Source organism: Fringilla coelebs (assembly GCF_963513975.1).
Source record: "Fringilla coelebs genome assembly, chromosome: 6".
Lineage (NCBI taxonomy): Eukaryota > Metazoa > Chordata > Aves > Passeriformes > Fringillidae > Fringilla > Fringilla coelebs.
Genome location: NC_140034.1, coordinates 45593942 through 45608820, shown reverse-complemented (window position 1 = coordinate 45608820; position 14879 = coordinate 45593942). Strand labels below are relative to the sequence as shown.

At 41.0% G+C, this 14879-nt stretch overlaps 1 protein-coding gene across 4 annotated transcripts in view; it reads right to left on the bottom strand.

The window, feature by feature from the left end:
- TSPAN4 (tetraspanin 4) overlaps window positions 1–14879 on the bottom strand; it is a gene marked incomplete at its 5' end in the record, with an annotated part of 415229 nt that overhangs the window by 53886 nt on the left and 346464 nt on the right. For all 4 annotated transcript variants that reach the window (XM_084208494.1, XM_084208495.1, XM_084208496.1 and 1 more), the window contains one exon: window positions 14320–14511. In XM_084208494.1, coding sequence (XP_084064620.1) covers window positions 14320–14511 — 192 coding nt within the window. The remainder of the gene's footprint in view (window positions 1–14319; window positions 14512–14879) is intronic.

The window sequence follows — 14879 nt, the reverse complement described above, 5'->3', positions numbered from 1 at the left end:
CGGTATCATCCCAAAGGGAATGATGCCCAACCTAGGGCCAGACTCATCTTGGCATATACCATTTCAATTTAGAAGGAAGAAACATGAAATCACTGAAGGCTCACAGCACCTAAATCCCCAGCACACCTGCTGGGAATTCTCACAGTTGCTTTTCAATGGAGTTCTCTGTGTGGTGATAAATACTGAGAAGAATAAAATTGAGTTTTGTTTGGTTCACTGGGGCTGTAGGCTATTGGTATAATAAAGATTTATGCATGGAGAAACAACAATCCCAAAGCAAAGCATTCATGTGAAACTCCATAAAAAAAGATTAATCTGACCTTGTACAGAGAAATGCTTTACCATACTACTTGTCAAACAGTGGGATGCAACCCAGCAGAGGTTCAGTGGAGAGGTCCCTACTGCTCAGCTTTTCATAAATTACACCTGAAATAACCCCACAGAAGCTTTGATGAGGAGGGAGGTAAGGTAACACCCTTCTGTCTAACACTGTTGATTTCAAACCCCTAAGAAAACTAAAGCCAGTTTCTCAGCAGCTACCTTTATATTCTACAAAGCCTTTGACTTTCCCACAGATTCTCATTAAAGGTGTATGGAAAAGGAAGTACACAACTGCTACCAAACCTACATCATGGATATGCATCACCCTCCTGCTGTCAGAGAGAAAAGTCTGCTAGAGGAGAGGAGGTCCCAACTTTCAACTCCATTCCCACTGGATCTGTACCAGGCTTTTGACTCACTTCCAGTTGTGTTCATTCAGGCTGTTGATACCAGTTGGAGAATCGAGAACTGTACTCTGTGTACATCACTTAAAGCACGTTTCCATTGCTCACGCAGGCAGAGAGCAAGTTAATTGTATTTTCCTCCCAAACAAACAGGATTCCTTGGTTTCCCAGATGCAACAGACACTTGTCTCTCTGCATAATGACTGACATCACACTCTAATACACAGGATTGGGTCATCTTCTTCCCACTGCCTCTCCCTCCCAAATCTTCTCAATAGAGGGTTCATGTTGCTCAAATTGCCCATCTCTCCACGTCAGGAGTAGCTGACCTTCTCTCAGTCTCCCAAAGGCAAAAGTGACCCAATACAATGGAAACCAAGGTGTGATTGTCTTGTTAGCCTCCTAACACTTTGCTGTGAGACTAAATGTGATACAACTCGTGGCAAACTCCAGACTGCTCTGTTTCCACTGCTTGCTGAAGTAATGCTTTTGGTTTGATGGGGAGCTGTCTCAGAAGGGACAGGAGGATCTCAGTGTGCCAGACCTGTGTCTCAACTTAGGTGATGACAGGAGACAGAAGCTTCTTGCAAAAAATTATTCAAATCCTTTTCAACAAACATGAAAGTAGTAAGAAGACCCAAGAGCCAGGTGTTTCTTTTGAACAGTGATACATTCCAAAACAATTTTAAAGTTCATGGCCTAGCAATATATTGCTTACACCAAACTGCATACAAATTAGTATAACCTTCCTAAGAAACTGAACAAGTAACTTCAACAGACATCACATTTTAACAGCCTGCAAGGTGGACTGTTTGGCTTATTTTCTGACAGACACTATGAAGTACTACACATGAGCAGCAAGGTGGCTCCTGGAAAATGCTCCAGCAAGGTAACTGCCCTCCACCTGCACCAGCTCCCAGGATGAAGAGACAAAAAACTGGAAAATTTACAGCCCGTCCTTCTTCTGTAACATTAACTGCAAATTTGGTATGGTGATGATATAAATGATACAAGCATTTTGCCTTTTAATGAGGCTGGATTACCAAATCCTCACTGATCATCTTTAATTTCAGTACTACATTTCACTTCCTAATGAATACACACCCCAGTAGAAGAAATTATAGACAATTCTTTGGGGTAAGATAGTTGGTCTTCATAGCCTGGAAGGATTAATAATTTGTCTGCCTGGTCCTGATGTGTACATATATAACTTTGGTCTCAAGAATGAACCAGCTCTGGCTGCTGTAAGACAGACTCTCTCAGAATCACAGAAACACACACAGGGTGTCAGTGATCTCTAGTTCAACCCTTTCCTAAAAGCACAGTCAGCTACACAAAGCTGTACTGAGCTGTGCCCAGTCACCTTAGGAGCATCTCCAAAGATGAAGATGGATAGTCACCCACAGACTCACTGGATACCTTTTTCCAATACTTGACTATATAATGATAAAAAAATAACAAAAATATTCTGCATCTCTAATTGGAATTTCATTTGGTTTTAACCTATGCCTGTTATCTCTTGGATCTTCCCTGTGAATCCTTCCAAAAGCTCTATTTTCCTTATATTGCACTACAAGGACTTGAAGACATTAATAAAATATACTCCCTGCTTTAATTTCTTAAGACAGAACAAAGCCAGCTCTCTCAGTCTGTCCTTGCACATCATGTGCCCCACAGTCATCACAGTGGCTCCCCACTGGATCCCTTCCCTTCTGGTATTCATGTGTTCTACCAGGGAGCTTTAAATTGGGTTAAGCACTTAGGATGTAGCTTTTTCTTATTCTGGAAGAAGGTGTCATTGCTTCTCCATGTCAAGAAATGAAAGGGAATGTGGGGCTTGGTATGATCCAGAAGGACCCAATTACATTTATAATTTTATTCTGATTTGAGACAAGATCTCTGCTTGATTTTTAGATTGCAATTTGATATGAACAGAAATACTGTCAAAGGTAACCTCACATTCTGCACATACCCTTCCCTTCTCTTCTCATCCTATTTCAATACTGAGGGTGTAAATAGTGTCTGTCCTTTTTGAATAAATTATGTCAAAACCTTTACCTCCTGTCATGGAAAGAAAATGAGCTGTACCCCTGCTGAAACCAGGACACCTAAAAATTCACAGAGCTCCATTTTAAAGTCAGAAGAACTTAATGTATTTTATAGGAGCCACACTTTGCCATGCTGCTGAAAATTTAAAGTTTTCCTCACATTTAATATGCTTTGTAATTTTTCTACCTTTTTATAATGGGTTGTATTATTTATATTAAAATATTATTTAATGGATTGAGTGAAGATGTCTCATTACTATGGCTGGCATTGTTCAAATCTTTTGTCTTCCTGCAGAAGTGTAGAATCTCCATGCCCAAACTAATTATGTCAACAGAAGCATTGACAAACTTTGATGCATTAGTAACACGGTCAGAGGTTCTGAATACTATAAACTATTGACAAATTTACTGCATATGCCACACTTTGCAAAAATTCAAGCCACTTAAAAAAAAATCTGAATCAATGCCATAATTGCCACTGAGATACTGAAAAAAAGAACTCCAGGTACTGGAGAGCCACTCACTCTTTATATAGGTCCTGTATTTTTGCCATTGTTGGATGTGGCTTTTGTAAGCAGAGGAATATGAAGTTCATCCTCAAGCACTTTCAGACTTCCAAGAATAGCTTTTTAATAACATATTGGTACTTGACTTTTACAGAAAAGTAAAGAACTCACATGGTACAGATTTTGCCAGCACTCAATAAAACCCCAATGAAACTTTCTTCCACTTTTGAAAGCAAAAGTGTTCAGTATGTCAGTAGTTCTCACAAGAAGTTTGATTTATCATAATTCCCTGAAGGCACCTTGATCTGATATATTAATAGGTACTAGGAACATTACAAAAGATTCTCTTTTTTTCTTTTTAAATTTCCTTTGGTTTTCTTTTCCAAGGTACTGAGCAAGGGGAGGAGAACAGAAGAGTAAGTGCTGTGGGAATTGTACTTAGAAGTGACTTCCTCTGCAGCCTGGAAGACTTGTAGAGAAAAAGAGCAGTGAAAGAGAAATGACAGGACAGTGCCCAGACTTCAACAATAACTGGAATTACAGTCAACAAAATCCCAGTGTATTAATCTACTACATGAACTTTAGAGCCAAAGGGAAAGGGCAGTTTTTTTCTACCAATTTCCATCAGAGTGGATTTTGATTACACATCCCAGTACCAAAGGATTTGCTGACACTTGGTCTGAACACTCCTTTTGTTAGTTCCACACACTTGCTCCTACTTACCCCTCTGCAGCACCACAAATGCCTCCTTTCTGTCCACAGCATTTATACTCCTTGAATATTTGAGGATTTATGTTCCCATCTGAGCCCTCTCTCCCCCATGTTGTGCATATTTAGCTCTTTAAGTACTTCCCTGGAAGTAAATCTCTTTAGTCTCACAATCATTTTTTTCAGCATAAAAATGATAAGTTTGCTCATAAACTGTAAAAAGGCAGTAATGTATATGAGCAAACTCACGAACAGAAACTCCATTATGTAAACGTCATGTATCTAAATTTGGTTCATCAGCTATTATTCTCTGAAAGCCTTAATGGCTAATTCATTCTGATTGTGACAAAGCCTTTCATGCCTTATGCCTGCTGGATATATAGTACAGCTCTGTTTATGTTTGGACTATATATTTTATGAATGTGCAAAAACTCCTGCTGATCAATAAAGCTCAAAGAAATGTGCAGTAATTATTTCTGGGAAAATATACAACATATGCAGCCTTAGCACATTAACAGTGTTTCATTTTAGTCTCATTACTGCTTTCAGTTGGAAACATTCAGTCTTTCTGCATTGGGGAGTGAGAGTTGAGAGACCTGGTATTCCCATACTATGCATTGAAGGATTTTAAGCGGTATTCCATGACATCTCCAGTATTTCTTCTTATTATACAAAAACTGACTCAAAACCAATGAAGTGTCATCAAATAGTAGCTAGGTATCACTCTCCTATCACAACAGAGGGTGGGTGCAGGCCCTTTAGCAGATCACAGATTCCTCAGCACTAATAAAGGTCTCACTGGCCTTTGACTTTTATAAGGGTTGCTTCATTTCTTCTGCAAACATAATGCAAAGGTGTGACATGATCTAGTGTGATTTTATACAGTCAGGAGACAAACACATCTTACTTGTGAAGTATGAGTGGATGAAGAAGAAAATAAAACATGAGAGTAGTTTTTTCAAATCCCCATGCCACTCCACTCATGACAAAGCAGCTGCTTGAGTCCATCTAACACAGGTAAGGGACACAGCCAATACAACTAAAAGGCTCTGGCTTGGGTTTAATCCAACTTCCTCCATCTATGGTAATGCCATGCAATGTTCTTATCTAGGAGTGTCAAAACAGTGCCTAGAAACTGTGATGTATGTGTAAGTGAAGGAGATGGTGAGAAGAAGATGGACAAGGAGAAAATAAAGGACAAGGTAGAATATTTTTTCTGTATTTAAATTCTACTCCTGGTTTTACTCCCAGTTTGGGGTTCTCAAATGTGCTACACAGAAGCAGCTGCATCAGATACACGTATGTCAGTCTTGCAGTAGCTTAAAAAATGAAGAAGCAGGCAGTGTGGCCTATCTAATTCTGCCTTTTACCTGGCAATACTGAGGGTCTGAAATATCTATAACATCAAATCAACTCTGGCTGTACCTTGTGTGGCATCAGTGATTTACACAAACTAGCTTCCATTTCTTTACCTCCTGAGTTACATTTTTCTGAGGTTCAGGTAATTCTACTCCTAATAGAGAAAGAAGTCAATGTTGCTCTTCCTTTTAGGTTGCATTACTAAGGTGGTTAAAAATAACAGAAGAATGATTGGGAATAAAAGCACACATGCTGCTTTACTAAGCCTATTGCATTCTATCCAAGGAGATAATCTCATTATTAGGGAATTTATTTTTTTTTTATTTCTCAAAGGTGACATGAATGTCTGGGCTGGCAAGGAACACACAGGTTACCTGTTATTTACTTTCAAAATGGGAGTAATTCTGTTGTCTTTCAGCTCTTGCAGATGATCCTAGGTCTGGATCTGGAAATGGCTCAGAGCCAGGCTTCTTTTGAAGAACCTCTGGCACATGAGAGTTGGTTGAATGCTGAGACAAAAGATGGGAGAAGGGACACTTTGTAGGTGACAGGAGAACTTGAGCCTGCACAGACTGTCAGAGAAGCTGACATTGCTAGTAGACTTTAACCAACAAGGAGTTAGGAACTCAAACACTGCTAATCATTTAGACAAACAGATTAAATCTTCACCTGATCTAATTTAGTACAGCTCCCCTGGCTCCTGCAGAGTGTGATGCTGCCACACTCTATGATGGCCATAAAGCAGCGTCTTGGCACTACAAAAAGAAAGGGGGACATTAGGGAAACGTTCTTCCCTGACCTAACAGGCTCCCCAGGGAAGTGGGTCTCCAAGCCAGTCAGAGTTTCTGGATGACACTCTCAGTTGTATGGTTCAGTTTAGTTAGGCATTCCTGCAAGGAGCAGGTAGTAGGACTCAATGATTCTTATGGGTCCCTTCCAACTCAATACTGTGTGATTCTGTAACTCAAAGCACATCAGGCACTAGTGGCATTGCACCAGTCTGTATCAGAAAATTAAATATACCCTATGAGGTAAGCCCTTCCTACACAGTGACCCTAGGGTCAAGTCAAAAATCAGGAGGGAAGGAAACTTTATTCTTTCTCTCCTCAGTCCCAGATCCTTTGATTAAGTGCTCCCAGAGCTGAAGAAAAGAAGGGAGGAAGAGGAGGACTCAGACAGGTTCCATCCCCTCACAAGTTTCAGTACCAGCCAAATGGAAGAAGCTAAAAACGGAAAGAAAAGGAGGAGCAGATTTTTCATAATAAAGAGAACCAAACTAGGGGAGATTGGTGCTAATACTTACAGTCCAAGCAGGCAGCAAGCTGGAATTTCACATGCAACACAGCACCACACAGAGAAGTGATATACATCATGTATAACACTCTCAGGCTGTATGTATGGCATCTGTCTGGTCTCTGCATCACTTGCTTGCTGCTGTGGCTGCAGCCAGCATCTCCCTGATTTTGCTAGTTTGATTGCTAGAACACCAACTCATGTGCTAAACTGGAATGAGAATCTACTGCTTGATCTGTAGCATTAAATTACTGAGATGAAGTAATTTACAGGCTGTTTCTTTCCCATTTAGTTGCTTTGAAATAAATTCCCTGCCACCAATGAAGTTTCAACTGTCAGCTCTTTGGATCCAGTGATACTATTGAAAACAGTAGGGTTTTTTAGTTTCCTTTTCTTCCTACTCATTAACTTTTTTCTTATTTTCTTTATGGCTGTTTCACTTACAGATGAGCTGGCTGGAGTTCAGAAAACTCTCAACAGCACAGTACAAAACACCATGGGCACTCATTTTCCCCTTGGACTATTCCATAAATGAGAATCTTTTGATATCTGTATAGTCACCCAGCATCAGTGCATTCCACAGCTGGTCCTGACCTAATATCAAGTTTTAATTCTCATTTTATTCATCCCAGCAGCTGTGATGAACTACTTGCTTATTAACACAAAGTTATCATTTCAATTAAACTGAACACACAGATCTGCCTGTTAATGATTATTTTCCTTCCCCTTCTCATTAACCATTGTTTCAGTTTTCTACAATAAAAACCAGGGTTATCCACAAATCAGGATATATCAGAATAAGGGGAAGTGGGTGTATCTAAGCCACATTGTTAATCCTGTTAATTAACACAGTTTTGTTAGTGCTTGATTTGATGGAACATACCTAGCCTTGGTGCTTTATAAGAAGGCAGCTGGCTTCAGATAATCAGAGAGGAATCAGCATTTTGTCTGTTTCAAGCCCTTTCCCCTTTCTAATTTATTTCTGTGTAGGTAATGTGTGGGAGAATGATCCCCTCATCCTCTACTTCTTTTGACTAGATTATTGGCCATGCTGCATCCCAACCAGAGCAGAAGAATGTGTTCTTGGAACCAAATCACTGGAGGGGAAAAAAAGTGCCACAAAATATGAGGATGAAATAAAGAACTACCTATGAATCTTATCTCCCATTAGGACACAGGTTATTATTTAAGTTTCAAGTGTCTGGAAATGCTGTATCTATACACGTGTGCTGTAACAACCAAATAGAGATGAAAAATCTTACCTTGGCACAGGGCCCCATGCTGGTTTTTACCAGTATTCCTATGATCTCCTGGACCAAAAGTAAGCCCCTATTTGCAAAACCATATGCACTAGACCATGTTCACAGATCCTTTCCAGCAGCTTCTCTAAATGTTCTGTTTCACATTTAACTGAAGGCAGTGGTGCAATTAGGCTGATCAGCTCAGCTGGGACAGCCTACAGTGTTGCCCACGGAAAACAGCTAAGGCTGCCAATTATCATTTTCAACAAAACAAAAAATTGAGAAATAATTTTGCTTTGGGAGATTTATTTTTCATTTGGACACAATACATATGATAAAAGAAATCAGAATTATCATTACCATTATGGAAACATGGACTAAATGCTTTTTAAAGGTCACTGAAGCACACAGGATGGCTAGATAAGTTCTGATGTAATCACAGAAAGATGATGAAGGCACTGAGTTGAGATTTAGATAATTTGGGTTTGCTCCATGGCTCTCTCACAATCTCCCAGTGCAACCTAGGCAAGGCACTTAGTTTCACTTTGCTGCAGCTCCCTGTCTAATGAGAATAATAATATTTTCCATTTGTCTTATCTAATTAGACAGTAAGCTCTACTGGTCAGGTACCTCTGCTTCCCAGGAGTTTTATACAGAACGAGCATCCTCATGGGCTGCCTGCAGGGGATACTGTAATACAGGTAATAAATTACATAACCCATCATGATTTAACATCAGGCACTGAGACTTTTAACCCGGACTATCCGTGGAATAATGAATGACCTTTTTCAGGGCAAGCATACAAATACAGATACCTGCTAAACATGTCCAAAAGGAAGAGAATTCAGGCAATTTAGCTCCTCAAATATAGATCTTAAGCAATTAACTTAAAAGATAATGTTTACACAGACTCTTAAGGATCAGCAGGGTCAACATTTGAGCACTGAAGTACTTAATCAGGCATAAATCTCTTTAGCATAGAGAAATGGTCTGTTCAGGTGCACCTACAGCACCTGCCTGAAGTCACCACTATGATCAAGCCCCCAAAACTGATTTTGTGTTTGAGTGGCAGAGCAAAGTGGTGCCTCAGCTCCTGCAAGGACCTGCCCTCAGCAGGAAAGCACAGTGCTGTGGGGTTAAGAGCACCCAAGCCAAACATTTTGTTAAAATTCACAAAGATGATGGATATGGCTAACAGCTCTGATGCACATCAGAACTGTATGGCAATTCCAAAGGGAAAACCAGCAAAGATGGATTCCTAATTTCATATCAAGATAACCCATACAGATTTGCAGTACAGCCACATGATCCAGAAATGCAGGACCAAATACCTATGAAAAAAACAGCAATGGAAGTCCATAAATCAATCTTCTCAAGTCAGACTCCTGGCTTATTGTCCCTGTCACTGGTTCAGGATACTAACACAACCCATCAGAACAAAGCTGCCATCTTCTAACTACAGCTGAGCTTGAGCAGGACCTCAGTCACACAGTCTTGAGCAACAATACTTGCAGAAATGTTAAACAAGTCTTACTGAAGCAGGAAAGCACTGTTTGCCTATTTTATTCAACAATTTGTATCTATATTCAGATGTAAGATTATATATACCAGGTTGCATACTTATCTCAAGAATGCCTCTTGCTTTGATTTCCCCAGGGAAATCTAATAATGGAAAAGTTTATCTTCTTTCACATTGTAGCTGGAGCAAATAAGAATCAGTGCAAATATCCGTTTTTTGCTCATTGACATCTTAGAATGACAGCTGTAAAATTCACCCCATCTATGAATTTTTGCAGAATGCATAGAATGGTTGATGTTTCCTTTTTTTTTCTCTACAATCTTACATTTTCATATTATTCTATTCCTCTGAGTGTAGAGAAATAGGAATAGGCCTGTTTCTTAAGAGACTAAGGAAGCACTGACTTTACATTTTACTGACTATACATTGCTAGGGAGTAAAGAATATCTGCAGTGGACACCAGGTATTTCCTTTCAAGTCAGTAAATCTTGAAGCTTTAGACTATCTAAACTCCCAATTCAGAGACTTAATGAGGATCCTCCTGACTACTGCACACAGCTGTGCTAAAATCTCATTTACAAACTGAACTTTACTTCTGCTTTTGATCTTCTTTTCCCACCTGTCCTCTACTTCTCAAACCACTTGGTCTCCTCTCCCTTCTTTCAAAAGTCATTGGCAAATTCCAGAGGTAAATAATTACTAACATTCACACCTAACACCACAGCAGCCTAATACCAAAGAGCTTACAGGTGTGCTCTGACAAACCAATACAAATGTCATATGTGCAGAACACAAAGATACATGATCAGAGTCTCATCTGCTCTTCATCTCAGTGTATGAAATGTAAATAGGCTCAAGTGTCTCTCTGATACTGCTCACTTTTCATTCACTCAATCAAACTCTGTGGGAATTCTCATCCCTTGTCACATCATCAAACAGTAGCACTATTCCAAAGGCAAGGCCTTCTACAAATATCCTGTGTCTACCATCACATAAAATTCTGCTCTTCCAATGCAGGTGGGCTGAGCTGGTTCTGCTTCCCTCCCCAGTTCATTTTAGGATCCCCACAGTGCTCCATGCCTCCTGCAGCATCTCAAATATCTTCCTCCAAACTGCCCACCCCCATAACACAGCACATGCCCTCAGCTAGTAACTGCCATAGGCTTTCCTCTTCCTTCTGCTTTTAGGAAGCAGAGCAAGACATGCTCCTTTTGTACGGGAAATTTGTCTTTCCAGTCCTTGCAGATCAGACTCCCAATAACCCCACATGGGGATGAGGTGCACTATGGGAGATAAGAGCAAGCTGAGGTCCAAATTGCTCTTGGTTAAGCCAGGCCTGACCATGTATTTTGTGAGCTTAAAATGCCGCACGTGTCTTCAAGGAGATCTTAAGGATGTGATTTCAGAGTGGGTTGCAACAGGAATACAGCACAGGCAGAGCATTCACATCATCCCTGCTACTGTCTGGGGTCACACTTAACATCCCAAGCTTTCTGCCATGCTGTGTGAAGCCAAGGAAAAAGGGAGGTCAGTGAAATGTGCTACTCACTCAGAGATACACAGCAATGTTTTGCTCAGTGGAGTGATGTCTGATCTCACATATGCAGGATATAACATAAGTATCTGCCAACCCACCATGATAACATCCTGAGGTATTCCCCCAGCTTGGTTTATTCCATTTGCTCCTTCTTTTGCTCACTCCAAGCCTCACTTCATCAGACCATTGTATACAGACTGCTGAAACACACAATGTATGCGACATTCTAGCTTCTACTTCTTGCTGTCCTTTTCTTTGTATTTCCATTAATAACTTTTCCATGCTTTTAAGCCCACCCCAAATCTGTTACAACTGCCTGCAGACCTTGTTAACTCCTGCCTATCCCAGTTCCCTAAGTTTGTTCAGTGCTCTGAGTAAACCTGATCTAGTGAAAGGTGTCCCTGCTTGTGTCAGGGGAGTTGGAATTAGATGATCTTTAAGATCCTTTCCAACTCAAACCATTCTGGGATTCTAGTGCTGGGGCTCGACAAATATCAGGAGGTGAAGGGAAATTACCCAAATGCATTATCTAGGGACTAGAGCAACACAAGCAAACAGCCTCCATCTTCCCCTCTTAAACACCTGTGCAAACAGACTTCAGTTGCTCCATTTCAACTTCCAAAGCTCCTATTTCCAAATGGAATAAAACATCAAGAAGTTAGCTAAAGCAAATGCTTCACAGGAAGATACGGCAGCTGCATCACACACGAGCTAGACTCTATGAGTGGCTATCACATTTGTGACAATGCCTTCTGGAGATATAAATTCAGTTCCAAAAGCAACCTTAGCTACTGCCAGGACCAAGGCCAGATGTTAAGTGGCAGCCAGGGAGATGTTGAAAGGAGTGTAAGGACTTGATCCAGGAGCAATTGTTAAACACTGTGTGTGTCAAAGACACACAAGGCTGGGAACACTTAGGAGCTTTCCCTTTACAATTTAGATGGTAAATCCTATTGCCAGCCAGCTGCAACAAAACAATCCTCTTAAAAGAGCAGACAGGGCATTTTCAGGGCCGTTTAGAAAACCCAGAGATATTCAGGGAAGACATGATTTTCATTGTGGCAGAACACCATGTTGGGAACACCTGTGGAATAAGGAAAAGATGAAAGAATGTAGCAACCACACACCCTAAGAGCAGCCCTGGTTTGATATTCAGCAATTTCTTGAAGGAAAATTTGTTTTGCTATCTGTGTTACCTAGAAAAACAGGAACTAGCCAAAACCAAATCCCCCAGCTCTAAACTTGAAAGCTCTTTCAAACACAGGTCAAATAGAACCAGCAATCTGGGGAAAGGAAGACTAGGGACGAACCTGCATGATAAGGCTTTGCTCCCAGAAACAGGAACTGCTACCCCCCCATATTTCTCTTCCAAAGACATAAGCACAACAAAAACAACTCAGAAGAGATCAAAAATCTCCCTGGTATTTACTGACAGTGAGAAAATACCAATGCAATGCAATGTGGAAAGTTACTCCAGACCAAATAAAAACTAAATTCAATGTGGACTAATGAAACTGTATTTCAACCCTCTACAGTTGGGCTTATTCAGAATTAAAGTAGCTATAATCACCTCTAACATAACTCAATTTTGAGGAAAATTGAGTAAAATAGAGGCCACACTGAATACCTACAGTACAGAAAGGTAAAGACAGACAGAAATATGGGTACCAAATCAGATCAAGCTTCTCCATGCTCCTGTGCAGAGAGTTTTTAAATGAATTTGGATTCCTTTGCATTACTTAACTTGATCCATCAAGTACAGTCCTTATGTGAGGCACTGAGGGACACTGGATTCTGAGTGCTGTGCATGTCAGCAGGAGCAGAACCTGCAGGCATTTCCATCTCCCACGGATGCTCAGCTGGGAGGCTGAGTGCATTCACACTACCTGGGAAATGATGGCTGACCAAGGGAGTCTCTGCCCTTGCCAAAAGGACAGATGAAGGAAAAAGAACCAGAAGAGATAAAATCCTTAAACTCTTCCAGTACTGAGGACTGACTGCCAGATCCTGACCTGATCCTGAAACACAAGCAGGAACAGCTCACTGCTGTCACACTTGGGCTAGGCCTTCAGGAAAGCACAAAGTGGGTGATTAATTTTGCACATATAAGCTATACCATTAGACTTTGCACCCTGTGGGCTCCTGCTGTATTGGCATTGAAGCTGTAATCCATTACATCTGTCTGGGCACACACTTCCTCCACAAAGTGTGTATTTATAGGACTGTTAAAAATGTCAAGGACTTTCAGCTTCAGATTCTGACTTCAGCCTTCCCAGTTTAGATTTTCACTCACATAACTGCCTTAATTTCCATTTATATTGGTCCTTTTAGTTTCAAGCCACATACATAGCCTTTACTAGCTTAGACTGACTAGCTCTGTAACTCTGAGTGCCTAAAAATCAGCAGAAACAACTAATTAAAGCAAGGGCCTGGAAAAAGTCCTCTACTGAGGCTTGGAATCTCAGTCACTTAAGACATTTGGGGGCTTGTGTGCCTTAACTCATTCTGCAGTTCCCAGGGAAAAAAATTATTATGTGAAGCACAGTAAGGAACAGCCTTTTCCAGAGGCATCACCAGCTGACCAGCTAACCCACAGCTCCTCGTCACTCGGAGGTTTGCCAAACCCCGTGGTGAAGTCCTAGACTTGAGCAGCAAGATCACCTCACTTCCTGGTCCTCAGCTGAACAGGATGCAAAATACACACTAACACCAACTACAGAAGGTATTCACTGCCCCTAAATTTCACCTTGAAGTGGCATCAAACTGCATTTTGATAAAATACACCAGGGATGTGGCTCAAGCTTCTGTGAAATCATGGACAGCTGGCACCTTATTAATCTTTGATTTCACAGCAGTCTCCTTGTGCTGGCACCTTTGCTTCCTGACATCTCAGCTTTTGGAGAGTTAATGGTTGGAAAAACCAGCATTGTCAAACCTGAAGGTCTTAATTTTCAATTTAAACCAGATTCAACCACTTCAGAATCAACCTGTTTCCTGCCTGTATTAATGTCTCTGCCCTGGACTTCAGATAATCAGTGCCACTAGGGCAAACATTTGGAGAGGATCGCTATCAAACCCGAGTGAAAAAGAATTTAAAGATACACTACAAAAGATGTCTTCACAAAACTCTTCTCTGAAGAGTTCAAGGAAACCTCCATCACCACTAACAATTACCTCCCTGCAGGTCTCATCCTCCATGGACAGCATGGTCAGGAACGCCCTGCAGCTCCTCGGAGCCATTACCAAAGCCCATTGCACACACGACTCACGTGTCTCATCTGTGTCAAGTGGGCAGCTTCTGTAGAGATGCAGGTGACTGCAGCATGCATTGCAATAGCACCAGTATCACAAGACAGCAAACATTGCAGCAGCTCAATACTCACACTCAGCAGGAGGCACTTGTTTTCTTTGATGGCACCTATGCAGCCCACGAAGCCAATGATCATGACAAACGTCCCTGTGACGATCAGCAGGTTGGCAGCTGACAGGGACGGGAAAGAAGAGGAGAGGGTGGCAAAGTTCCCTTGGGTGACAGCCAGCCAGATGCCTACACCAAGGATTCCACATCCTCCCAGCTGGGAAAACAAAGAGAAACAAGAAACTCAGTTATTGTATCCAAGCAACCCCAGATATGAAACCATGTCAATATGGCAGTGGAGCAAATCAGCAGTCACGCCTAGTAAGAAATGATTTCTCCTTACGACATTTTCAGTAGGAAAAACAAAGGAGAAATCAAAAAATAAATATGGATAAGTCATCAGTAAGATGCAACACTCAAAAAGTCACAGATTTCATAAATCCAAGACAACCTCCAAACCAGGTCTTTTGCTCCCTAGTTAAAAAGCAGACGCTGAGTAAAGGATAAATTCCCAAAGGAATCTTGAAGGGATTGAAAAAATCCCTGTCCTATTTATGTACCTTAGAGAACTGCCCAGAATGGCTG